General features: G+C 36.4%; 1 protein-coding gene across 1 annotated transcript; it reads right to left on the bottom strand.

The window, feature by feature from the left end:
• Positions 1 to 1,000: 1,000 nt before the first annotated feature.
• Positions 1,001 to 27,391, bottom strand: LOC107597186 (lymphocyte antigen 75-like). Its single transcript, XM_016288142.1, has 34 exons — positions 27,217 to 27,391; positions 25,859 to 26,017; positions 24,489 to 24,605; positions 23,652 to 23,786; positions 23,371 to 23,568; positions 22,373 to 22,530; positions 22,165 to 22,272; positions 21,938 to 22,026; positions 21,086 to 21,255; positions 17,899 to 18,107; positions 17,654 to 17,796; positions 17,463 to 17,544; positions 17,239 to 17,310; positions 14,620 to 14,743; positions 14,102 to 14,137; positions 13,832 to 14,001; positions 12,773 to 12,840; positions 12,586 to 12,662; positions 10,634 to 10,770; positions 10,437 to 10,545; positions 10,121 to 10,284; positions 8,300 to 8,429; positions 7,997 to 8,217; positions 7,010 to 7,172; positions 6,764 to 6,922; positions 6,035 to 6,157; positions 5,103 to 5,291; positions 4,585 to 4,808; positions 4,286 to 4,469; positions 3,727 to 3,807; positions 3,007 to 3,084; positions 1,953 to 2,075; positions 1,661 to 1,843; positions 1,001 to 1,011 (listed from the first exon to the last, which is right to left on the bottom strand). Exons 1-34 carry the CDS (start codon positions 27,386 to 27,388, stop codon positions 1,001 to 1,003), a joined length of 4,566 nt encoding a protein of 1,521 aa, XP_016143628.1. The 5' UTR covers positions 27,389 to 27,391.

The following is a 27,391-nucleotide window of genomic DNA, read 5'->3' on the forward strand; positions in this document are numbered from 1 at the left end:
GAGGCATTTGTTGCATCCAGTGGGGACATAATTATGGATTATAATGACTTATACTGTCTTTTTACGTGTTGTGTTGCGTATCGCGCCGCGTAAACATAAAACCATGTCTGCATTTGTGATCGGAGAAACAACAAACAACAAGCCTACTCTACACTGCTCAAAACTCGCGTTTGAATCATCAGTGGCAAATTATTTAAATATAAAAAACGTACTTACAGGCTGTGAGTCAGAAGCACCAGACTGTCCTTGCAAAGTTGGAACTGCCCAACTTTATAGAAACAGCCTTTGTGCCACAGACACGTTGTAGGCTACTAGTTCAGGAAACAGTCCTCATCCTCCATAAAATGCGCAGCACACATCTGAATATTTGGGTTGAACTGTTCTGGAACAGTGTTGTAAATACAACTTAACCACTGATTTCTAGTCGTGTCCTCTTTTGGAAGGCCAAACAAAGTAGTTTCGCTTTCGAAACACACAGTGACTCCACAACATGGCGGCAGTGGCAACAGTGAGAATAAAAGTTACGCCTTCTTTCTTTGCGTGAACATTTGGGCGGCGTTATGCAAATCTTCCCACATCGTCACGTACATGGCGGCAGTGGCAACAGTGAGAATAAAAGTTACGCCTTCTTTCTTTGCGTGAACATTTGGGCGGCGTTATGCAAATCTTCCCACATCGTGACGTAGACATGTGGGGGCGTGTTAGAACGAGCCGTTTTAGGTAGGCGTGGTTGACTCTTAACTTTTATAAAGAATATCTCTTTGGATTTGAGACTTTAATCTCTGCAACTTTACAGATCTTATTTATGCATCAAGAGCTTGTAACACTTCAAAGAGAAAGGAAAACTTGAAATTGCATCATACGACCCCTTTAATACTGATTTCATTTGATTGGTAACAGCCCTATTGTGTCTTATTATATTAAGTGAAATTATTAATAAAATGTAAGAATTTGATATGAAAGACGATGCATGCATTTAATACGGTTGAGGAAAAATTGGTCAAAAATGACCTGGAAATCAATTTAAAGAAATTTTAGTATGCAGTAAAACTTCAGTCACATAAAACGTAATTTCCCAACAACAAAATTGTGGCCAGTGAAAATGCTGAGTGGCTAGTAAATTTGGAAAACTACTAGCCACAGTGGCTGGTGAGCAAAAAAGTTACTGTCAAGCCCTGTATATATATATATATATATACATGTACAGTATGTGTATATATATATATATAGACATTAGTGCTGTCAAATGATTAATCGCATCCAAAATAAACGTTTTTGTTTACATAATATATTTATGTGTACTGTGTTTATTTATTATGTATATATAAACACACACACATTCAGTATATATTTTGAAAAAATTTACATGTATATACATTTATATATTTATATTATTATATTATATATAAATATATTTAATATATAAACATAACATATTTTTCTTAAATATATACATGCATGTGTTTGTATTTATACATACATAATAAATATACACAGTACACACTAATATATTATGTAAACAAAAACTTTTATTTTGGATGCGATTAATCATTTGACAGCACTAATATATACACACACATACACACAAACACACACACACTTATATATAGTTGAAAATAATAAGCAGACATTTTCAAGGTGAGAAATTTCAAGGACTCACGGGCAAGTGCTTTGCAGACGATTCGGCTGCGGCTGTTCAAGCAGCTTGTGTGGGTCCAGGAGCCGTTGCTGGACACCATGACTGCGCAGATCTGCGGCGTCTGCCGTGATAATTGTGGGCCTGAATTTGCATCCCAGCTAGAGAAGTCCAGTTCACTGCCATCATGCCAACCTGTGGGCTTACCTGTTGCAGAGATTAATAAAGATTTACATTAACTTTTTACATTACATAACTCTTCAACTCTTACAAAAGGAAACAGTGTGATTGAAGGCAGATGAAATCATTATTTCACCATTGGTGTCAACGTTGAGCGCCAGCCACACTCGGCTTGTGATGGAAGGGTTCTTATTCATGTAGTCAGAGACAAAATCATTCTCCTCTTTACTCTTGATGGTTAACAGCTTGGAGGAAGAATCTGCCAGTTATACAGGAGAAATACAAGATGTTGTTAGACACTTTCAGGTTGATTTTGGATGGTGTATAGTAGTGTTAATCTTGTCAGCCATTTTTAATTTAGTCTTTTAAATTATTCTTAGTCCTGTGTCAAATGTACTTTTTTGTTGTTGTCCTACTTAGTCAACCATGTCCTGGTTTAGTTTAGTAAAGTTTTAGTCAACTAAAATTGTCTGAGCATTTTAGTCTAGTTTTAGTCGGAGATCGCTAAACTCCAGCATGTTTTTCAGTGTTTTCAGATCATCGTCGACGTTTCTTATAAAGAGCAAGCGTGTGTGTGTGTGGTTGCCAGATTGCAAAAATTAAGCTAAACGTAGAAAACGTATGCTTAGATGGCAGAAAACGTATTCTTTTTTTCTACGAATCTCTGATTTGGGAATTTGAACTGGCAACCAAACACATGAAAGCTCGCGCAGGAGAGGCGTGTACAGCAGGGTGCAGTAATGTTTTGTCTCCTTTTTTGGCCAAAAATAAAAAGATTTTGGTATTGTTTTTATTTTTCAAAATACATCTTTTATCGTCAACGATATTGCATGTTGATACAGTCACAGTTATTGTTTATTGACCTTATGGTCATCTCGTCATCGTCTCGTTTTAGTCATGGGAAAAAGCTCATCAACCATTTTTCGTCATAGTTTTCGTTAACAAAAACAGTTTTTAGTGATTATGTCAGGGGTTTGGATTTGAGAAACTGGTCCTAGAACAGTTTAGAAAGGAAACCATCTGCTGCTTTTTGCACAGACGGTGAAACTTTTGCACTAGCATTTGAATGTTTTATCATTGAGGTTGGCTGCATGTGTATTGTCTCTTCCTGACCAGAAAAAGCTGCAAATTGGTTGTGATACAAAGTGAAACTTGTTAAAGACACAGCAATACAAGATATATACACTCACCCAGATTCTGACACACATTCTTGGCGCTCTCCATGGTAAAGACAGAGTAGTTGTACATGTTGAAAGCATAACAGTGATCTTTGAACAGGACCCACGAAAAGTGATCATCACTCTTGGGACAACTGCTGCTGGATTCAGAAGAGAGATATGCAACAGTTTCTGGGGGAAAAAAAACAAAACCAGTTTGAGATTGATCTTTTCAGAACAACAGTTGTGTTACGTCATTGCGTGTACACGACAACGATGTAGTCAAAAACGGAAAAGTTTTTCCCTTGCGTTATTAAAAAGTTTCATGTATACACGGCAACGTTTTCAAAACGATTAGTGTTTACACATATCCGCGAAAATGGCCAGAAATGCTGTATTATGTATGTCAGGCCAGTAGTTGGCGCTGTCACCTTGTTAGTAAACAGTACCTGTAGGGAAGTCACATATGACACATTAAGACACATACTGAGCATGTCTACATACCCAACACGTACTACGCACGCGCATGACGCCACCGTTTTCAAAGATTCCCGTATTGGGTGTTTACACGGAAACGATAACGGTGGCGTTTTCAAAAACGTGCACTTTGAAACCAAAATATGCATTTTCAGTCCCCAAAACGCTGTTGTCATGTAAATGAACAGGCAAAACGCATAAAATGTTTCCCCCTTTTGGCTGAAAACGTTGTCGTGTAAACGGCCCCTTACTCTCACTGATGTGGTTGTAACAGATCTTTGAACAGGACCCACGAAAAGTGATCATCACTCTTGGGACAACTGCTGCTGGATTCAGAAGAGAGATATGCAACAGTTTCTGGGGGAAAAAAAACAAAACCAGTTTGAGATTGATCTTTTCAGAACAACAGTTGTGTTACGTCATTGCGTGTACACGACAACGATGTAGTCAAAAACGGAAAAGTTTTTCCCTTGCGTTTTTAAAAAGTTTCATGTATACACGGCAACGTTTTCAAAACGATTAGTGTTTACACATATCCGCGAAAATGGCCAGAAATGCTGTATTATGTATGTCAGGCCAGTAGTTGGCGCTGTCACCTTGTTAGTAAACAGTACCTGTAGGGAAGTGACGATTATATGACACATTAAGACACATACTGAGCATGTCTACATACCCAACACGTACTACGCACGCGCATGACGCCAAACGTGCACTTTGAAACCAAAATATGCATTTTCAGTCCCCAAAACGCTGTTGTCATGTAAATGAACAGGCAAAACGCATAAAATGTTTCCCCCTTTTGGCTGAAAACGTTGTCGTGTAAACGGCCCCTTACTCTCACTGATGTGGTTGTAACAGATGGCCCCTTCTTGGGCTGCATGACAGTTGACGGCCGTCCAGGTGCCTTTGGAGTCCACAAACACACACTTTTCCTCAGAATCAAGGCCGTCGTTTACAAATCCATCTGGTTTGAATTTTACTGCACTCCCATCTGACCACTCAAATGGCCATCCACTTACCTAAAGAAACAGCCAGGCAAAGTACATGACAATGGCAACAACTGAGAGCAAAAGACTGAGCATACAGCTATTAATTGCTGTCAGTTATTACTATTATCACAAAAAAATTGTGTACATCTTGTTTGGAGAGGCCAATCCAGAGTGAAAAGCCATCCCGTTTGGCGACCAGTGCCATGTTGTCGTTAGTGGTTTTGTCAGGAATACTAGCAAGATGGCCTCTGTTGCGTCCACACTCTTGCAATGCCTGATACCAATCCATTCTTTTGGCCACCCGACGGTAACTTATGCCATCCGGAGTATTAACATCAACCACACCCTTCATGAACTCCTCTTTGGTATCTGTTAAAGACATTTTTGCAAGTCTATAAATAAAATGGAATTCCTTTATATGGAATATACATTTTATAATAAATTATATACAATAGTTGCCTCTTTATTACAAACAGTTGCATTTATTTTAATTCAGTTGAGGTCATAAAAACAACATGCACACTAATTAATGATAAAAATAGAAAATAAGTTTTAAGACTCCTTTCATGTCATATCAATTACTTATTTTGCAGTTTAATGCTAAATAAAAACATATTTTTGGTAAAAACATATGAAAACTGAAACTCATTGGTGTTGCTTTACCATTTTCAATCTTGCACACCACAATACTCCTCTGTTTGAAGGCATTGAAAAGACGTTGATTTGTTATCATTTCCCACTCTCCGATTAAGTTGAGACCAACTATGAAGGACTCTGTGAGGTTTGGTCTTAGACCATATTTCCAGTTAGAAAACTGCACATTGCTGCCATCTAGCCACTTCAGCTGCTCATCTAAAGGAAACACATCATACAGGACAAAAATGAACAGCTAGTTGATACTTTCCTACCCAATTTTCCACATAAATGCTGGAAAACACTACATGACTTTTGGCCAAATTTTTTGCGCCGGGTTACAATCTTGAGAAGTCAACACTAGTTGCCGAAAGTCAGATCCGGTCTTCAGATTGTGGTCAGTAGGAGTTGACAGATTTCACAGAAAATCACATTTTCTGTGACTCTGATTTTTTAGCCTCAGGCTATGAATCCATCCAACTGGAAGAAATCAATCATGTTTGATATTTAGAGTTAGAGTTTGTTGTGTTCGGAACGACTCGAAGGTCTGGTCGTGTGTTCTCGTTTAGTGTATGATGGCCATTTTTTCTCTCGTACCATTTACAAAGTCGTCAAGTGTTTGATAACCTAGTGTTTTAAATTCTCATCAGATTTTAAAAGCCATGTAGTGTATTACAGCCTTAACCTGGAAACATTTGGTGTAAAATTGTGAATGTTTAGACCAGGGCTTTTCAACTCGGCTCCTGGAGGGCCGGTGTCCTGCAGAGTTTAGTTCCAACCCTAATCAAACACACCTGATCAAGCTAATCAAAGTATTCAGGACTATTAAAAAAATGATGAACAGGTGTGTTGGATTAGGGTTAGAAGTAAACTATGCAGATCACTGGCCCTCCAGGACCGGAGTTGACTAGCCCTGGTTTAGACTGATAAGAAAATAGAACTTTGGGATGTGATCATCTTACCTGTCTTGTTTTTGTTCATTCCCAGCCACACAAACCTGACTAAATTTTTGAATGGCTGTAACTGTTGCCTGATGAAATCGTTCTCTGCCTCATCACGGATTGCCAGGATTTCTCCGGCCCCGGCTAAAACACACACAGTGCAGCTAAATTCAGTTGTCAGTTCACCTTTTAGTGCTTAATCTTGTTCTGTACACACATGTACTCCAGTAAATTACTGACTCCCAAAAAGTGACAATCTCTTTGCAGAAATTGTACACAGTGTGCACAGAAACAAACTAAACATCTAGTTGTTAATGACATATTTAAACGCATTGCAGAGTTTTGGTGTAAGAAACCACAGGGAAGGAGGTGCGTCTTGACTCAGTGTTGCCAAATCTTGCTATAAAAATCAGCAAATGAGAACAAGCCTATGTTACCTTGGAAATAAGCTACATACCAAAATATTGTTACCTGCACCTGCCTACACTATTATCTCTATAAAATGGATTGTTTATAAGCCGAGGCCAAAAAACAAGCGTCGCTTATAATAAGTGGACATGGCAACCCTTCAAGATTATGCTTCCAAACATAAAAAAAAAACAACTTGACGGCTCTGCTGACAGTGCTTTTGTTAAAATCATTAAACATAGGCATTTTTACAACATCTTCGACCACGGAATTGAAACTTTGAAAAGACACAAAAAAGAAACACGAACAACATGAAAAGTCCCAGATATGATCCATTCATACCAAGAGACATGCAGATCTGCTGATCAATGATGTCGTTGTTGCCCCATCTGGAGGCCCCCAGCAGTAACGTGTAGCAGTTCTCCTTAAAGCGGATCCAGTTCTGTCCATTGCTTTTGTGAGGACATTTGGCCGAATCTACTTCAGGTGTGACGGTCTCATCTGTTATGTAAAAATGCATTTTTAAAGCAAAACCTGTGCAAGTAAATATTGAAAAGCAGAGGTGGCATTTATGAATTGAATCCTCACTGTGTGGGATGTGGCAGATCACTCCTGAAAGCTCATCCTCACACTCGGTTGCCTTCCAGAAACCGTCACTGTCCAGATACACACAGGCTCCTTTGGTGGCTTCAGAGGTCCAGCGGTTAAACTCAGTGTGGCTGTGGTCTGTCCAGCGGTAGTGCTCCCCTTCCTTGATGAAAAAATAAATAATAATTATAGTAATAAATAGGGATGGTCATGACATTAAACTGTTACAGTATGTAATCAATCAATTCTGTTCTTTTGAATGTTCTATTCATCAAAGAATCTTGGGAAAATGTATCATGGTTTCTACAAAAATTATAAGCAGCAGCACAACTTTTTTCAACATTGATAATAATACTACTGTATATTTTACTTGTACATCAAATCAGCATATTAGAATGATTTCTGAAGGATCATGTGACACTGAAGTAATAAAGCTTTGTACCACAGGAACAAATGATATTTTAAAATATATTATTTACAATAGAAAACAGTTACTTTAAATGTTGTTTTATTGAACTTTTCAATCATCAAAGAATCATGAAAAATTACATAATTTTTTTTAAATAGAAAACAATTTTGTAATAATATTTTAATAATTGATTTATTGATCAAATAAAAGCTTACCAAAATGTAATAGTTTATACTTTTATTTTGTAGTTCATTTAAAGATCACGGGAATTTCTTTTCTTTTGTTTGACTAGCACATTTTCCTCCCACTATATTTTATATACTAAAGGGCTTGTCTTTTTTTATTTTATTTTTTTATAAAATTTTAAATGTTGATTGGAGAATGGCTGCTGAAAATTAACCTTTGACATCACAGGAATAAATTACATTTTACAATTCTAATAGAATTTTTTTTTTTTAATTGTAATGATATTACCGTTTTTATGGCATTTTTGCTTAAATAAACGCAGCCTCGGTGGCTTCTTTCAAAAACATAAAAAATGTTACAGACCGCCAACTTTCAAATAGATCTTCACTCACATCTTCACTGAAGAGTCCAATCCAGAGGGGCTGTCCTCTTCGAGAGACTTCAACTGTGAGCACTGCTTGGACATATGCGTCAGGTACGCTGGCCAAGTCCATATTGTAGCTCCGGCACAACTGAAGAGCCTCTATCCATGTTAAATTGCCTTGCTGTACCACCTTAAATGTATGATTATGAACTGTGAAATCATCCTTATGCTCAGGTTCCTTTTGTTCATCTGGGGAAATTGTCAATTGGGTGTTAATCAACAGAACACTATTTCATATAACATGATTGAGACAATCGCTGGTGCCTCGTACCTGCAGGATGCTGGCAGATGCTGAGATTCTGGCGGTCGGAGCAGGTGGTGTAGTCCCAGGTGCCCATCATGTCAGAATGATCATCATTATACATGTAGGCACAGAGCTCCATGGAGTCCTGTTCAAACGTCTGCCGTGCAAATCAAGAGGAAAAAGAGAAACTCTCAGATTAAGTGTATCATGATGAGCAGAAAATGTACTTAATGTACAGCTTATGCAATTATACATAAAGCCATCTGAACACCAGATACGGCGTATGGGAGATGAAATAAAAACTCAAAAAAGAAGAAAAAAAGTTTCCCACATTTGAAAATGAAAACTTATACGACACGTATGACTTTTGTGCTTTCATCAAGAAAATAAAAAGATGTTTTGAGGAATGTTCATGATGCTCTTTTCCATATGATGAAAATGAATGAAGGCAGAGGCTGTCAAGCTCCAAAAATGCACTTTTTGTTGGTTTTTAAGTTACTGCACGACTTCAGAATACCATTCTGAGTCGGATGGATCAATATTATGGTGCTCTTACTATTTACACCACCATTCAAAAGTCTGGAGTTAGTGAGATTGTTTAATGTTTTTGAAACAAGTCAAGGCCTTCACCAGTAAAAAAGTAATATGTTTAAAATATATTTATTTCATACTAAGTATAGTTCAAATCTATTACCATATTAACTGCCATATCAATCGAGACTACTGATATAAAAATGATAATTTGGAGTACTACTTGTGCACAATGCACATTTCTTCCCTGCATGCACCGGACGTTGGATTTTGGTTACACAACCTAAAAACAACAAAATATCAAAGTCAGCTGACATTGGTATCGGACAAAAAATTTACCGTGTTCGTAAAATTAGATGTTGAATTGACATTGAATTTTGGTCACCCGACGTCGCAAACCAAAATGTAATCAAATATCAACGTCTTATGACGTTGTGTGTCTGCTGGGTTAACATTAAGTCTAAAATGGGTTTGGGGATTGTATGATCTTTGAATAATATCAGTCTTTAAATGCAAGATATTTCAAGTGTACCTGCCACTTTAGCACAATCAAATATACTTCAGTATGTCTTTAGTTGGACCTCAGCACTACTTCCACACAATTAAAGTGCATTAAGCACAAAATTAGTTGTTTCAATTTAGCAGACTGTAAATATACTAGTCTAATAGTTTAGTATACTAAAAGTACAATTACAGGGTATTATTAAGTACATAAACATGTAAATGCATTTGTAGTATACGTAGCATAAAATAAATGTATTTCAAATACATTTTAGTATATTTATTTTTCACTATGGCTGATTAAAAAATACAGTAAAAACAGTAATATGGTGAAATATTATTACTATTATACTGTTTTCTATCGTAATGTATTTTAAAATGTAATTTATTTCCATAAGGGCAAAGCTGCATTTTACGCAGCCATTACTCCAGTCTTTAGTGTCACATGATCTGGTCATGCATTAATATTTTTGTGGAAACTGTGATATTTGTTATTCTTTGATCAGTTCAAAAGAACATAATTTATTTGAATCTGAAATCTTTTGTAACGTTACAAACATCATTACTGTCACATTTTGATCATTTTGATCAATTTGATCAATAGCAGAGCCTTTATTTTTGGTTAAACGAGTGTGTGTGTGTTATTGTATTGCAAGTTATTGTAAACATGTGAGGAACAAAACTATTCTCTGTACAATCTATAGCATGCCACAAATGCTGCACAAAATATTTTTTCGAGTATTTCTCAAGTGCTTTGATCAGATCTCCAGATCTTTGTGGTCAATTATATAACTTTCATAGCAGATGGACACTTGCATTGATGAATATGGGTCGTAACTGGCCATGCAGGAGAGGATTGAAGTTCAGATATGCAACTGGCGAGTTGTCCACCCACTGAGTGTCATGAAGTTTGAACTTTAGGCCAATCCAGACTTTCTGAGGCTGTCCGGGTAACTCCGGTAACATTGTAGTGATGAAATCTAAATGAAGGAAAGATGCACGGCACAGACAGATAGAGAGAGAGAGAGTCAAGCAACATTACTAAGAGTACTAAAAGCATGAATAAATATGTTTTATATTAAAATGTGTTCTCGGTGGTGGATTTTTTCCATAGTATATTAATCAAACACACCCTGTTCAACTTGGTCAGATATGGTGAGCATAGTGCCTGTCAGTGACTTGCAGAACTCATTGGCGTCTTTGAAGGTTTGGAAATAAGACTGGGATAAAACCCAATAGCACTGCAAGAGATGTATACAATGAAGTCATTAACCAAAAACACGTGTTTCAAGTTCAAAGGATCTGACTGGCTGTGTGTGTATGTCAGACCTTTTTTCTGAAGTGCCTGGAAGTGCTCGCACATGGGGTGCTGGCAGGGGGCGGTTCTGGGCTTCCTTTCTCCGCAGAAGTGACGTTCAGTGTCTCGCACACAAACGGCTGTTTTTCATTACATTTGCCACTGAAACCTACGGAGAAAAAAGATTAAAGAGGATCGTCTGAGTTGCTTCGTAAATCAGAATTGTTGCTGTCAGTTTAGAGGGGAGTTTTTCCAAATTATAAAGTCTTATAAAAGTTATTTTTAAAAAATAAAATAAAAACAAATGTGTCTTTGTCTTTCTTATCCTCTATTATAAAAGCAAATGCTTAAAAATGCTTTATTCTTGTTTCTTGTACAAAAAAGACCTGATCATTTGATAAGAATAATTATATTTGGGTGAAATAATGGAACAAAATTAATAAAATTAAAAAAACAAGTTAGTAATTGATTTTAATATCTGTAGTTAAAAAAATGAGCACTTTAAAACAGCAAAGACCAATTCTGTTTAAGTATTTTATTACAGTAAATATTAAGGTAAATGGCACCAACTGCTACAAAATTCTATCATAATCATGTCCTTGCAAAGTGAAGAAAATGGTTGTCTTCACTGAGGCAACATTATGAAACCTGTCATTAAAAGCATCTAAAAGTCTTAATGTTTTATTAAATTTATACTGACACTAGTGTTGTAGTACTTGAGACTGGTCTGAAGACCGTTTTTTGAAGGACTTGGTCTTGTCTCAAACATGGTCTCAGACTGACAGGACTCGTAATTTTATTTCAAGACCACAACTGCAGGGATATCACTACATTTCTGGTGCATTGTCCAATTTATTTGTTAACATCATTACTGTGATTGGATGTAAAACTGCTTCAAATGAAATCAATAACTTATTTCTAATTTGATTTCTTTTGATAAAAAATTCACCAAAATTAATCCAAATTCCCAACAAATGTCAGATATGATTACAAAAAAGTACTTGTATAAGATCGTTTTTATATTATAAGATATATAATTGAGCAGTATCACAAGAGCTGTTTTCTTGAGCACAATGTGATATTGATTTTATTCAAACATTCAACAAGAAATTAATTGTAAGTGTATTACATTTAGACACTGCTATTAACACAAGTCTATTGGCAATGGAAATAGTTCCAATCAAATCCACAGCAGAACTGTTGTGTGTTTCCGAGCAACACACAGCTGTGTTGCGTTGCTGAATTCGAATGAATCAGCGAAATAAATGATTCCATGACTTACTCATTAAGTGATTTGCTGCCACCTAGCTATCTGGTGGTTTTAGTTTCATATTTAAAAGCATTTTATTTTTCCATCATATTTCTATATCCAAAATGTTATTTTCAAAATCTCAACAATATTTATGCTGTAACATTCGGATGCGACTTCCGTGCCACCTCTGCAGTGCTAACATCGCTGCAGCCTTGGTCTTGTCTTGCTCTCAACACACTCTGGTCTTGGTTTCAATTTAGGTGGTCTTGACTACAACACTAACTGACACTTTGTTCAGCTAGTAGAAAAAGATAACACTTTAGAGTAGGGAACACATATTTACTATTAACTAAGAGTTTACCTAATTTGCGGCTTAGGTATTAAGGGATCTAAAATATAGTCATGCAGAATAAGTCATTAATATGTGCTTTATACAATAAGTACTAATAAACAGCCAATATGCTAGTAATATGCATGCTAATAAGCAACTAGTTAATAGTGAGAATTGGTCCTTAAAATAAAGTGTTACTGAAAAAACAACAAACAAAGGTTGCATCCTGCTCCCCAAGTGATTCATGGGTCTTTCAACATTCACAGGAATTTCCATTGTGCTACGACTAGGAAAGTCATTTGAATTAGCCATGAAACATCTTGTCAACATGTCAAGCTGCCCCAAAACAAACTCTGTAAGATGTGGAAATGACTTTAGGAATCACAATGAGACTCTCATACCAGGTTCAAATGACATGGGAGTGATAGAGGGGCACCTTCCCAGAAACGCTGAATAATAGTAGTGCATGGGGCTGAGCCTGCAAACACACACACACACATACTAATAAATGATAAATAAAAGAGAGGTTCATGCCAGTAATCGTGCCTCTTGATGAGGTTTGGATAAGGTATGAAAACCAGAACTTACATAAAGGGAACATGAGGACCAGGGTAACGAAGGTCTGCCCACCACTTTAAATTCACCTGTTCTGAATGCTAAAGATCATAAAAAATACATTCATTACTGGATGATATGAACAACCATATACTCACTCGTATTAGTATTATCCATTTCCCAACAGACTGACACTTTATTGTGGATCAAACAATGTCCATTTATGAGCATGGGTATTGTTTCTTACAATACTTCCAAAAGAACATTAAAAAAAAAAAAGTTTTATCATTCAAACTTAATTCATACAGTATTTGCTACTGTTCAAAATAGAGTTTGGGGTCAGTAAGATTAAAAATAAATAAAAAATTAATACATTTATTCAGAATTTTATTGATAAACTAGTGACAGTAATTCTGTTCTTCTGATGAGTTTCAAAAAAAAAAAAACTAGCGGAAGTGAGAGAAAAGTGTTTATTATGTTTGAAATATGGATATTTATATTACAAAAACGCATGGATTCACTACAGGATGCGTTTTATTACGGATGTGCACACTTTATTTCACGTCTTCTGAACTGTTGACAAAAAGCACCCACTTACACCCACTGAAAGGCTTGGAATAGCCAGGACCATTTTTAATATCACTCCGATTGGATTCGTCTGAAAGAAGAAAGTCACATACACCTAGGATGCTTTGAGGGTGAGTAAAACACAGGCTAATTTTTGGGTGAACTAACCCTTTAAAAATCTTACTGATGAACAGCAGTGTATTACTTTTTAAATAATTAAAAAAGTTGTATAAGTTTTAAATAGTTTTAAATTGCGTTTTAAATAACAAAAGAAAAGAAAATTCCTAATATTTTTGGCAGTAACATTTTGCGCTCTGTCTATGCATAATAAAAAGTTAATGTGCTTTTTGTATGGTTTACTTGTGTTTTATGCATTTTCTGATCACTATGTGTCGGCCTCATTTGAAGGCATCACCAGCTCTCTGTTTTGACGTTCTGTGGAGATGCAGCCTTTAATTTAAGGAGTCAGACCTCCCCAAACCCCCTGGCAATTCAGGGTTTATAAAAACATCTGCACCCTCTTACCTCAAAAAGTCGTTCCTGTAGGCGGCGTGCGGCATTAAGGGTGTCGGGTGCGGCGAGTTTGCTGCTGTTGCTGCTGCAGTACAAGACGGCCTCCTCGAAGGACAACTTTGGCTCTGCTACAAACCAGAACTCCTGGCCGTCTATAAACACTGATGTGTTATGGTGCCCATCTGTTAGTAGTGAAACACGAAACATGTCACTGATTTGCAAACCAAAAAATTACATAATCCATGATGTATTTGGGCATTTGATTTGAAATGAAAGTTCTACCTGGGTTGTACCACTCTGGTGTTTTTGGTGTTTGACCTAGAGAATGATACAAAGACCATGAATATATACAGTGCCGTGAAAAGGTTTTTGCCCCCTTCCTGTTTTGTTTATTTTTTGCATATTTGTCACACTTAAAAGATTCAGATCATCAAACTAATTTTAATATTACACAAAGATAATGCAAGTAAATACAAAATGCAGTTTTTAAATGATGATTTCATTTATTAAGGGAAAAAAGCTGTCCAAACCTACCTGGCCCTACGTGAAAAATTAATTGCCCCCTCCTGTTAAATCATGAAAGAAATATTTTTTATATAAACATGTTAGTTAGACTTTTGTGGCTCCAAACCTGTGTATGCTATTGTTATTTTTTTTTCATGGAACTTAATGAAATTCTTAACATACTTGTCGCTCTTTTACAGTACATACAATTGAAGGGGAAGAAACTTTTCAAATTCATAAACTTGAAAACAAACAAAGTCTTAGTCTTGGGTGTTGTTGTCTTGAGTGTTGTTTACCTCGTGGTATCTGACACACCCATTCCAGTTTGGCGTTGCAGTGAAAGACGCTGGGATAAAAAGGCCGTGGAGGAACATTATGAAACAGGAGGAAGAGAAATGGCTTGTAGGTTCCTTTCAAAGTCTGATGATACAAAAAAAAGGTAAAATATTACAAGCTGCCTGAATTCAAACAGGCCTTAGATTTCTACTGTGTAATCTACTATTCTAAATTCTTAATATTGTCTGTTTGATGCCTCTGATATGTTTTTGAATCTGTTTGATGACAATCTATCGATCTGATTCATTTCCCATCTCTCCCTACTCCCAAACAGAAGGCAAAAGCCGTATGAAGGTCATTCTAGATTTCTGATTATTGACTGGCTGTTGGCTGCCAACAGCGATGGGCTGTTTTGTGTCAATTACTGCCCCCATCCCAACATTTACATGTCCAAATGAAACAAACATCAAACACAAACTGAATACTGCTGTGCAAAAGGCTTAGGCCATTAGAATTTTCACCAACAAAAATGGTTTTAAGTCAGTTATTTCTATCTTTTGCTGTAGTGTGTCAGTAGGAAATATCAGTTTACATTTCCAAACATTTCTTTAGCCATTAATTGTAATAATCCAGTGAGATTTTTGTCTGACAACTGTCCACACAGAGATCTGATCTGATCATCATCCACTCTGTCTGGAATGACATGAAGAAACAGAAATCTTCCTGCAAAGCTACAGTACTGTTAAAAGTTTTAGGCACTTGTGTAAAAATGCTGTAAAGTGAGGATGCTTTCAAAAATAATGTCAGAAATAGATTTTATTTTGTAAATAGATTCTATTAACTAAATCAAATCAACATTTGGTGTGAGCATCCTTTGCGTCTAAAGCAGCTTTTGCCCTCGGTGCACACAGTAGTTTTTCAGGGAGCTTTGCAGGTAGGTTTCTTGAAGCGTCTTGGAGACGTTGCAACAGTTCTTCTGGATTTAGTCCGTCTAAGTTTTTCCTGTTTCTTCATGGTATTCCAGACAGACTGGTGATGATGAGATCAGATCTCTGTGTGGAGCACTGTCTTTTTTCAGACTCCTTGTGCACAGGGCCGTCCTTAGCTGACGCGGGGCCCGGTGCGAGGTAGGGAGCGGGGGGTCCCCCTCGGTCCGTTTGCGATCGCGTTCTGGGGGGGTTTCCCCCTCTCGGTCCGTTCACCACGGGGCCCCCTCAAGCGACCGCACCAGTTGCACCCCCCTAAGGACGGCCTTGCTTGTGCATAAAACAATCTCATTGAATTATTGCAATTAATGGCAAAAGGAATGTTTGGAAATGTAAACTGATATTTCCTACTGACACACTACAGATACACAAAAGACAGACTGACTTAAAACCATTTTTGTTGGTGAATAAAAATTACTAATGGCCTAAAACTTTTGCACAATAGTGTATATTCACCAACTATAATGCTGTTTTTTTTTGTCATACTAAAACTGCATATTTATGCTATAATGTCTGTCATTTTAATGAAAAAATAATAAAATACTACATGTAGGTAAATGTAATTTACATCAACAAATATGGTAAAACCTTTTAACTTTTAACTGAAATGTAACTTTTACAGTAAAATGTTGTTAAAATTAAAGAGTAAAAAGTCAAAGTAAATAGTAAGTCATCTTATAATTTACAGTGAGAAACAGGAAAAATCTCTGTGACATATTACATTTCAATGTATCTTATTTAAATAGTTTCTTTTAAATGTTTAAATGTTTCCTATTTTTGTGATCAGTTACGCACATTATAGTGTTTAATACTACATTTTAGGTTGTTTAGATAACATTTATTGTGTTATTTTAGTGTTTTATAGCAATGCCCAATGACAAATGAATCTATATCAGTTTTGTGTGCTTACTGTCAAATAAAATTAAGGCAGTGGCTATTTACACTATGTTAAAATAGCAAGATTTTCTGCTATTTATACTACTTATTGCAAATAGTGGCAATTATTTGCACCTCAGTATTGTAGTACATTATAAAACAGTACGCAATAATGACGTATTGAGTGTAAATTATAATTTTAATTCAAATTATTAAATGAATGCCACCTTATTGGGACAATAAAGCCCTCCCTACACCTACCCTAACCCTACCCGATACTTTATTTTCAACTTTTTGATTATTTCCTTCATTTTTATTGAAAATAAATGCCTTTCCGATGTGACATGAGATTTGAAAAGGGAGAAAAAAAGTTCAGCAAAAGACGGGTTCGCACTCGGGTCATAAAGCACACGCCTTACCATCTACGCCACTGAGACTGATGTTTCAGAAGCGTCTTTTTTCAGTGTTGAGTATCCCAATCACACGTTGGTGGGTGGAGTTAGTGTAAATAGCCTCTACCAACAAGTCGGGCTATTTGCACTTTAGTGTAAATAGACACTCCGTAAAAGATTAAAATGATTTAAAATATCAAGAAATATGTACAGCTACCCAAGTAAAGTTTTTAACTTGTAAATACGTGTTTCACTAGAGAGGACCCAGAATAGCATGTATCATTTCTTCTGTTGTTTGTCAGGATAATATTGCATAACAATGCAGTTTTGTGATGTTATGAGAGGTCAGGGGTCATGCATGTTTTGAGAGTCATGTTTACCACACCTTAAAGGCAACGCAGTCCCTGTTATAGACATCATCTTCATTGAATTCCTCAGGAAAGATCATCATGGAGACCTGTTACCAAGCAGCAGAAACAAATGACAACACCTACACATTTCACACTTTTAGCTTTAGTCAACAAGAAATAAAGGAGCAAATGATGGCTCCGATCACAACTCAATTTTGTCTTTAATTTGTTCAGAAAACATCATATGCTAGTGACTCACTGGACGCCCATCACTCCACTCCCAGTTATTGTTGTTATTTGGATTTCTGCGATTTAGTCCCACCCAGAAAAAACGATTATCACTGTATAGAGATAACAGACAGCACAAGTAAAAGTCAATAAATGCCACTGCCCTTGGTTTAGTGTGTGGGGGAATATGATAATGGGAGTTAAAAACTGTCCTATCTGTACCTGATAGAGTCTCTCAGGATGTAATGTAACGCTTGCATATCTTTAGCCTCAGTGAAGCTGGGCAAATGCCCCCCTAGTGCCTCACAGAAACGCTCCGCCTCTTCCCACGAGCGCTTCCTGGTCAAACGCTCCTCGTGAAACACCTGCAGACACATTCAAACAGATGTTGATTAGATATAACTAGAAATGGCTTCATTGTCTTGACTCGGCTTCTATTGTTTTAGATGAATACCAGCTGAACACACCATGTAACAGTACTTTAGGCCTTCCTTTGAGACCCATCCTGGTGCACAGGAAGCATTGAGATTGGGCTCAACTGGATCTGGGGTGGGTTGGACCATTGATTTGATGGGTTTCTTACAGATTCTGCCAGCTTTGAACAGAGTGCAGTTCTTAACAGCCCACTGGCCCAAAGGATTCCCAGTAGACATCACCATACAGCCACTGGCGAAAGCTGGAACACATATTTACATTCAAACGTAATGCTAAATATTTTAAATTATGATATTTAAAAAGTTGCAGGGTATCCACGGGATTTTTAAAATCAAATTTAAGACTTTATTTAACACCTGCACAAAAAAAAAACAAAGAGTACCATATGAGCGGGTAGGGCAACGTCTATGGTAACATTAAACGTAAAATGACCGTAAAAAGCTTGATTTACAGTTAAAATACAGGTTTTCACAAGAACAAAAAGTTTTATCAAATGCTAAACTTCACATTTCAGCCATTAAACCCTTTTTAAGAAAAGGGATGAGTCAAAAGTATCAATTATTATATTAATTTAATAACATATAAATAAATCTTAGTGTTTTAATTGTTTATATTTTTATAATGCATTAGCTTCTTGTCGAAACACCGTTTCAATTTTCAAACTGCACGTTTGCTGCGTAAAATTCTGAACAAAAACAGTAGACGGGCTTATTATAAATGCAAATCCATTCTCGGTAAGCAGGTGGCGCTTTCAGAAGAGCAGAAATATAGCGGTTTGCAGAGTAACCACAGTAGACAAAGCGGCACAGCACCTGACTTTGAAACTCATATTTATTCAATCAAATTATAACCTTTTTGATGTTTAATCGTCACATTAAAGGGATAGTTCACTCAAAAATAAAACATTCTGTCATTAAAGGAGTAGTTCACTTCCAGAACAAAAATGTACAGATAATGTACTCACCCCCTTGTCATCCAAGCTGTTCATGTCTTTCTTTCTTCAGTTGTAAAGAAATTATGTTTTTTGAGGAAAACATTTCAGGAATTTTCTCCATATAATGGACTTCTATGGTGCCCGCGAGTTTGAACTTCCAAAATGCAGTTAAAAATGCAGCTTCAAACGGCTCTAAGCGATCCCAGCCAAGGAAGAAGTGTCTTATCTAGCGAAACGATCGGTCATTTTCTAAAAATAAATTACACTTTATATACTTTTTAACCTCAAACGCTCGTCTTGTCTAGCTCTGCGTGAACTCTGTGCATTCCGGTTCATGACAGTTAGGGTAGGTCTAAAAACTCCCATCTCATTTTCTCCTCCAACTTCAAAATCGTCCTACATCGCTGCAGACGTACCGACCCAGTCTGGGTCGGTACTTCTGCAGCGATGTAGGACGATTTTGAAGTTGGAGGAGAAAATGAAATAGGAGTTTTTTCGACCTACCCTAACTGTTTCGAACGGGACTGTACAGAGTATGCATGCGTATTGCAGAGTATTACAAGACGAGCGTTTGTGGTTAAAAAGTATATATTTTTTTATTTAATTTTTTTAGAAAATGACCAATCGTTTTGCTAGATAAGACCCTTCTTCCTCAGCTGGGATCGTTTAGAGCCGTTTGAAGCTGCATTTAAACTGCATTTTGGAAGTTCAAACTCGCGGGCACCATAGAAGTCCATTAAATGGAGATAATTCCTGAAATGTTTTCCTCAAAAAACATAATTTCTTTACGACTGAAGAAAGAAAGACATGAACATCTTGAATGACAATGGGGTGAGTACATTATCTGTACATTTTTGTTCTGGAAGTTAACTACTCCTTTAATTACTCACCCTCATGTCGTTCCAAACCTGTAAGACCATCGTTGCGCAAACAATACTAAAATAACAACTTTTAGTTGCACACAAAAAGTATTCTCGTACTTGGAAAAAAAGTACGGTTGTACCACTGATGTCCCATCATCAGTGTTATGACGTCCTTACTACATTTCTGGACCTTGATCGTGATCTTGCTGTCTATGGAGGGTCAGAAAGCTCTCAGATTTCATCAATTTGTGTTCTGAAGGTGAACAAAGGTCTTAGAGGTTTGGAACGACATGAGGGTGAGTAATTAATGACAGAATTTTCATTTTTGAGTGAACTATCCGTTTAAGCTATATCGCAATTCTTGTCTTTCTGTCCCCAAATTTAAAACCTCTTGAAATCACAGTTAAGACTTTCTTGTACCATTTAAGACTTTTATGGCCTTAAATTTGATACAACTAAATTTAAGACTTTTTAAAACCTGTGGAAACCCTGAAGTTAGGATACTGTTTTCCTTCTCAGAAATCTGTATTGCTTTACCAATGATACACAGTACCCGAGAGAAAAAAAAAACACACTTAAAGGTATAGTTCACCCAAAAATGAAAATCAACCCATGATTTACTCACCCTCAAGCCATCCTAGGTGTATATGACTTTCTTCTGTCAGACAAATACAATCAGAGTTATAATAAAGGGGGGGTTAATAAAGGCATCCTGAAGCGAAACAATGTGTTTTTGTAAGAAAAATATCCATATTTAAGACTTTCTAAACCGTAATCTCTAGCTTCCGCTAACTGTCATACGTTCATGAGAGAGTGGCGTTCCAGCAGATGACACAGGATGCAGAGGAGAGAACAAAAAAAAAAAACACCGGTCATGAATTAAAAGTACAAAACAAGGATTTGTAAAGAAAAATGTCAGAGGATTTCGATATAAGCCAAGAGATTGGCTTTCTTTTGCTGTAAACAAAACTTGGTTCTCGTGAGACTAGCATATTCTCACCGGAGCTTACGCTACGCTTACATGCTCCGTCATCCTCTGGAATGCCACTCTCTACGACAGTTAGCGGAAGCTAGAGATTGCGGTTTATAAAGTTTTAAATATGGATATCAATTACGCTCAGGAAGCCTTTATTAACCCCCTGGAGCTGTGTGGGGCACTTTTTATGATGGATGGATGCACTTTATTGGCCTTCTATTGGACTATTGAATATCAACACCCATTAACTGCCATTATAAAGCTTGGAAGAGCCAGGACATTTTTTAATATCACTCCAATTGTATTCGTCTGAAAGAAGAAAGTCGTATACACCTAGGAAGGCTTGAGTAAGTGAGTAAATCATGGGGCAGTTTTCATTTTTGGGTGAACTATACCTTTAATTTACAATATTGAACAACCACAGTCGATACCATGATGTGCATTACCTGGTTCTAGCCATTTCCAGTTGGTGTAGGTGACCTGGTCTGCTGTCCCATCCTGACCGATCCAATGGTACTCCCTGGACCCTTTAGTGTCCTGTAGCCCCGTCCAGAAATACAACACCTCAGTGCTGATGTGCTCTTTCAGAAGACTGTTAATGAAGGCCTGTTCAAATCTAGAGGGAGGATTATACATCTTCATGTTACTAGAAAATTTCTAAATTAGAAACGAGTTTAGTTTTATTAATGGCTCACTATTATTCTTTATCATACTTGTGGTATAAAATTGTCATGTAACTCATTCTGCACTGTATGTTCTACAAACATGATGCTTCATATTATATGTTATTCCAGTTTTGAAAGATCAGACTTAATTCAAAGAGTCATATCTAGAGAGCAGTAGCCGGTTGCATAAACCGCTTAGACTAGTCTTTAAAAAATTTGTCAACTATTTTTTTATTAAGATTGGGCGTAACTTTTTAAAGTCAGTCATTAAAAATGCATTTAATCAGTTACCCCTTGGCTAACTGCTAGTTGGTAAAACTAGTTCTTAAGATACAGTCTTAATATAGTGGTTATGTTAAAGCAACTGGCAGCAGAATATTATTTTTTTTGTGGCTACTTTCTATGAGAAAAAAAAAATGTTTTGTTATTTTGTTCTTCTTTTTTCAAACTATTGTTCTTTTGCAGGAAAAATAATGTATCTGTTCCAGAATAAATACATTTTACATCTTGCATCTTGATATATTAGTGTGACATTCTAAACCAATGTATTCAGCGATACTATTAACTGTAAGATTATAGCTTTGTTTCATGCTGATCTTACGAATTGTAAATCAAATATATGTTAACAGTTACCTGTTATTAATGGTGATGTGGCAGCTGTTTTTATAGAACACCAGCTCAGTGTCCACTTTATAGCAAGCATTGCCATGTCTCTTCCAACTCTAGAGAGAAGAAAAAAACAGATGTCTGCTTATTCATGAATCAGATTCACATAGGCGGCAATAACAACAACATGAAGCACAAACATGATGTATATCCATGGAGTTAGAGTGAATTGTTATATAGTGATGGTCACTCACCCCGTCTGAAGGGCAGCCTTCCTCTGGGGCGCTCTCATTCACACTCCCATTCGACTTACACATGTAAGCCCTCGGCTTTTCACAATCAGACACAGACCATGTATGATGCTGCAAACACACATAGAGAAATTAGAGCCGAGCTAATATTCAGAACAGCGCTCTTATTTATGTGATATAATCTGACATGACGAAACACACACACACACACCTCTCCTGAATAGTACACGCAGTGGAAGGTATTTGGTAGAAGTGGTGGAGGTTGAGCTCTGGCCCAGTATGTGAAAGAAACTGGTACTTTATCGACCCATTCAAAAACTGAGGTGTTTCCATCACCCAAAAGACCAATCCATACCTCTGTCTTCAGATCTGTTACATATAAAGTCATAAAACATATAAAGTCTGTACAAATGAATGACACTGTATAATATATATATAACAAAAACAAATAACAAAAACAAATAATATACATAAATTATAATTATAAATTATATAATGTGTAACATAATAAATCCCACTGACAGATACTTGTTTTTATTTATGCATGCATTTGTTTAATTTTGTTCAATTACAAGATCTCAAGTGATATAAGAATGCTTAAATTTTTGCATCAGGAAACAAAAATACTGAGGAAAATATAGATTTTTTAGCAACGCATGCAACATTTAATGTCATGACTTTAAGGTTTTCCTTTTAAGGCCTTAAATTATAAAAAGGCAAAAAAAAAAACTTTTTAAGACCCACAGAAACCCTGATACATATATTAAAAAAAAATTACATAAAATGAATATTTTCTATATAATAAATATTTTATGTATGTATGTACGTACATGTGTGTACATACATACATACATACATACAAACACACATACATACAGTATATTACAGAGGAGTAATGCAGGTCAAAATAATCACACTTAAATAAGAAAAATTATTTAGTTCAGTTTTTGCATTTCCCATGCATTTTGAAAAACATTAAATCTGTGATGAGTTTACAGATACGTATTCTACAAAATATGCTATCCAGAGGGGGAAAAATGCAGAATACAATAATTACAATTCTTTCTTTATTTACAAGCTTTGTCATGCTAACTACATAAAAAACAAGACAGCTCAGAGATTAACATTAAACACAGTGATGACTTTACAATCGGCTTGCTTTCTCAGAACATGTGTTGTTGATACCCATGTGTGGTGAGATGTGTTTACCTGAGTGAAAATTTGTGTGTAGCATTTCAATATCCTCTAAACTGTGCATGCTGGCAAGCTCAGAGTCATCCATCCGACACATGCTCAGAGCTTCATGCTGGGACAGTTTTGACTCTGTTCTACTGTGGAGTTTATAACAGAATCCTTTCCACCCAATCCAACCCTCTTTACACGCCGTGGGCTTATATACCTCCCTGACTGCTGAAAGGAGAGGGAGAGAGACTGTGCTGTGAAAGTGAGGAAAAAAAGAAGGAAAACGGAACAAGAGGGCAGTATCTGACCTGTACTCTCACTGTCTTTGTCATTCTTCATGCAGATGAAGGGAAGCCGATTTTCACACGTCTCTGCGCCGAAACGCAGCGGCTCCTTCAGAACTCCACAGTCCTCGTCCGACATAAGGGATCTGATTGGGATGCCTAACAAACATGCCGCGTGACACACAAACGTAAAACTATATGCAAACAGTTTCATCGTGGTTATGTTTTATTATGAATTTTATTAGATTACGTTATTGGAGTTACTTCTCCAAGACTGTATGCAAATCATTTGCATAAAAAGTGTTTATAGACACAGTTCATTGTATTGACAGCACACACATGGGGTGAGGAGAGACAAACCACCCACATCATCACAGCTGACAATGCTGTCATCACAGAGACAGATTCTGCCTGTGTCTACTGCATAAATACGCCGTTCAAATCATCAGTTTGTTCTTCTAGCAAAACAACTATCCTTGTATGCCCACAGTCACGCTGCCACATTAACAGCGACAGAAAGGTCATTGTCAGTGGCTGCACAGTACTCTTGTACCAAGACAAGTGAAGAGAAGATAAGATAAAAGAACTGGTCTTCCTTGATCTGCTTAACCTAAATCACTGTGAATCTGAATAACCATCACGCCATATATATAATGTACTGTAGATGTAGGGCACAACAGATGGTGACACAGTGGGTTGGAAAGAAAAAAACCTTTCAAAAGGAAAATATTATGTCAGAGATTCCACCTCTTCCATATGTTTACCAGAACAACATGCGGTTGAACTATCCCTTTAAAACATAAAAGAACAGTAATCTACTACAAGATTCTTTATAATACATACAATTTTGGTTCAAATCACCTGTTTCCCAAGGGGCAAAATATAAAGCTGATCCATCTGACCACTGCCAACCCTGCATCCAGTCCAGATGGTTCAAGCCGATCCACAGCTTGCTTGGCAAGTCTTTCTGATTTTTAACTGCAGGGGGAAGGAGATAAACAATGAATAATACACACAGTAAAAATACAAACTTAACTACAAGGTCATTTAAAGCTGACGTGTGTCATTTTGCACCAAAAATAATAAGTGTTTTCAAACAGGTTTCTCTAACACTCCCACAGCTGCTACTGGTCAGACAAACAAATAGCCCCACCCCTGAACGTATGCTATTGGCTGAGCCAGTGTTGCTAAGTCAGCCATGGAGCAATGGTTGGAAAGTGGTATGAAGTCAGGGAATTTTCAACAAAGCCAACCTACTAATGGCCCACTTAGAGTTGTCAGTCCACATTAACATGGAGTGGGCGACAGCATTTGAAGAATATGGAGATGCATAAGTAGTTTTACAACTCAAATGTGCATGAATTAATAATTGTCCAGCTGGGGTTGATGCTAATGGGTAGGCAAGATCTCTAATGGATATCTGGATACTGAAAATGTGACTACGCAGAGAGAGAATTCATCAAAACTGACAGTAAAGACTTAAACTATTATCAAAAAATATGTCAAATAAATGCATTCAATCAGTAAATAAACAAGTCAATTTATCATAAAATATGATTATCATGGTCTCCACAAAAATTATTAAGAAAGTTATTCAAATACATATATATATTAGACAGTACAGTCATTTTCAACACTGATAATAATGAGAAATGCTTCCTGAGCAGCAAATCAGCATATTAGAATTATTTCTGAAAGGATCATGTGACATCATGTGACTGGAGTAATGATTCTGAAAATTCAAAAATAAATTATATTTTAAAATATATTCATTGTAATAATATTTAAACTATTTTTTAAATACTTCTAATAACACTAATAGCATAATTTTATTAATATTTTTTATTGTATTTTTTGCTTAAAAAACAGACTTGGTGAGCATAAGAGACTCAAAAAAACAAACCTCAAACTTCTGAACAGTACTCTATATATAACACAGAGCTGATCCTCCCTATACACAAAATACGCAAGCTGCGTAGGGCCCCCGAAACACCAGGGGGCCCCCTTGCTCTCAAAGATGATTTAATTTTAGTGAAATGAAAACATGAATGATAATTTATTTTAATGCAGTGCGCTTTCGCCCTTTCTACGTAAAAATCAGTCAAATCATGTAATGTGAATGTCGTACAGTCTTGCTCGAGACAAAAATAACCGCAGAAGAGACACTGTTTCTCAAGCGCTTTCCGCGAGCGCGATTCGAGACAAAAGTGAAAATGAGAAATTAGTCTTACAGAACTCAAGCTCTTGAGGGCTAGACACGCTGAGCAGATCTCCGCCTTGACTACGACAGGCATCCCGCGCCTCGTGCCAGGTCACCACCGCTGTGGAGACGACCTGATAGCAGCGTCCTTTCACTGGGGCTTTCTCCCATAAATCAATGCATCCTTCCACTAAATAAAAGAAAACCGGTAGGAGGTTAGTTACAATTCTTTCATTATACAAACCTCCATCTGTTTGACTCCTACCCTTATGTGATTCTTTCATTCTGTCTCTGACCTTTGAAGAGTCGCAATCTTTTCCATGTTTCTTCAGAACGTATAAGAAGTCATATTAAAGGAATGTGCAACAGAGTTAAAATGGCTTTGCGAGAAGACAACAGAGTAAAAAGGGCAGCTTAAACCAGCATGAGTTCTACTTAAAACCTAGCAGGTTAAAACCTAGGTCAGTATGGCGTTTGATGGGAAATGGTTGACTAAAGTGTTCTGCTCAAATGTGACACATCTGTGGCATAATTTCTCAGAAAAAGCATTTTATAAAACCCATATCTCTTACGGTATTTATTTACAGTATTTATTTAAATTGAAATTTGTTACATTTAAATAATTTCTGAATAAACAAAAAGTGTTTGTAGATAAAAAAGACAATGTGTTCAGAAAATAAATATTTGTTGTATTTATTTATTTAGATAAGAAGAGTTCATACATAAAAAGATGTGCGCAGTAATATAAATAAATTATTTAAAGGGGTCATGAATTGAGAAATCAAATTTTCTTTGATTTTTTTTTTACATGTCTTTTATTTTTTATCATTTTGACAATTTTTTATGTAAAAATGATACTAACATTATAAGTGCACCTTAGGAAAAATTACGAAACAATGCAGGTCACAACCCCTTTAAGAAACATTTTTCATTGAAAGTTATTTCATTTATTAATTTCATAATAAAATGTGTTCTTAATAAGCCATAAATAGATAAATAAATAAATAAATAATGAATAATGTATAAATATATTTATTTACATTTTTTTTCAAATTGAAAGTTTAAAGTTGTTATTTAATTTATTAATTTCCTAATTTAAAAAGTGTATGCTTAAATAAATAAATACATTTGTTTTCTGCATACATTGTTTTTCTTTTAATAAAAATAAATAATTGTAATTGTAAATTAAACAACTTCAACTTTCAATTTGAAAACAAGTCTATCCCTATATTATATTAATTACATTCATTAGCATTGTTATATGCTAATTAGCAACTTATAGTCAATAGTTTAATGTCTCAGTGTTTTGTAAAATGAGTCACATGTACTTTGTCTTTCTAGCTGCTCTCTAGGAAAACCCCAGGAGAGGTTGAGGGAAGTAAACCTTACCATGCTTCAGGCAATTCCCCCACTTCTTCTGTAGATCATAGTTTGCTGTGGTGGAGCACCAGTCCAGCGTCTTGTCTTCAGTGCCAGGCAGACAGCTGTGGTGCCAGGTCCCATTGTAGAGAAAGGGGAACTCACAGGGTGCCCCGTTAGAATTCCCCCCGCTTGTGTGCATCCC

The sequence above is a fragment of the Sinocyclocheilus grahami genome, unplaced genomic scaffold, assembly GCF_001515645.1.
Source record: "Sinocyclocheilus grahami isolate Dianchi unplaced genomic scaffold, SAMN03320097.WGS_v1.1 scaffold229.1, whole genome shotgun sequence".
In the NCBI taxonomy this organism is placed as follows: Eukaryota; Metazoa; Chordata; class Actinopteri; order Cypriniformes; family Cyprinidae; genus Sinocyclocheilus; species Sinocyclocheilus grahami.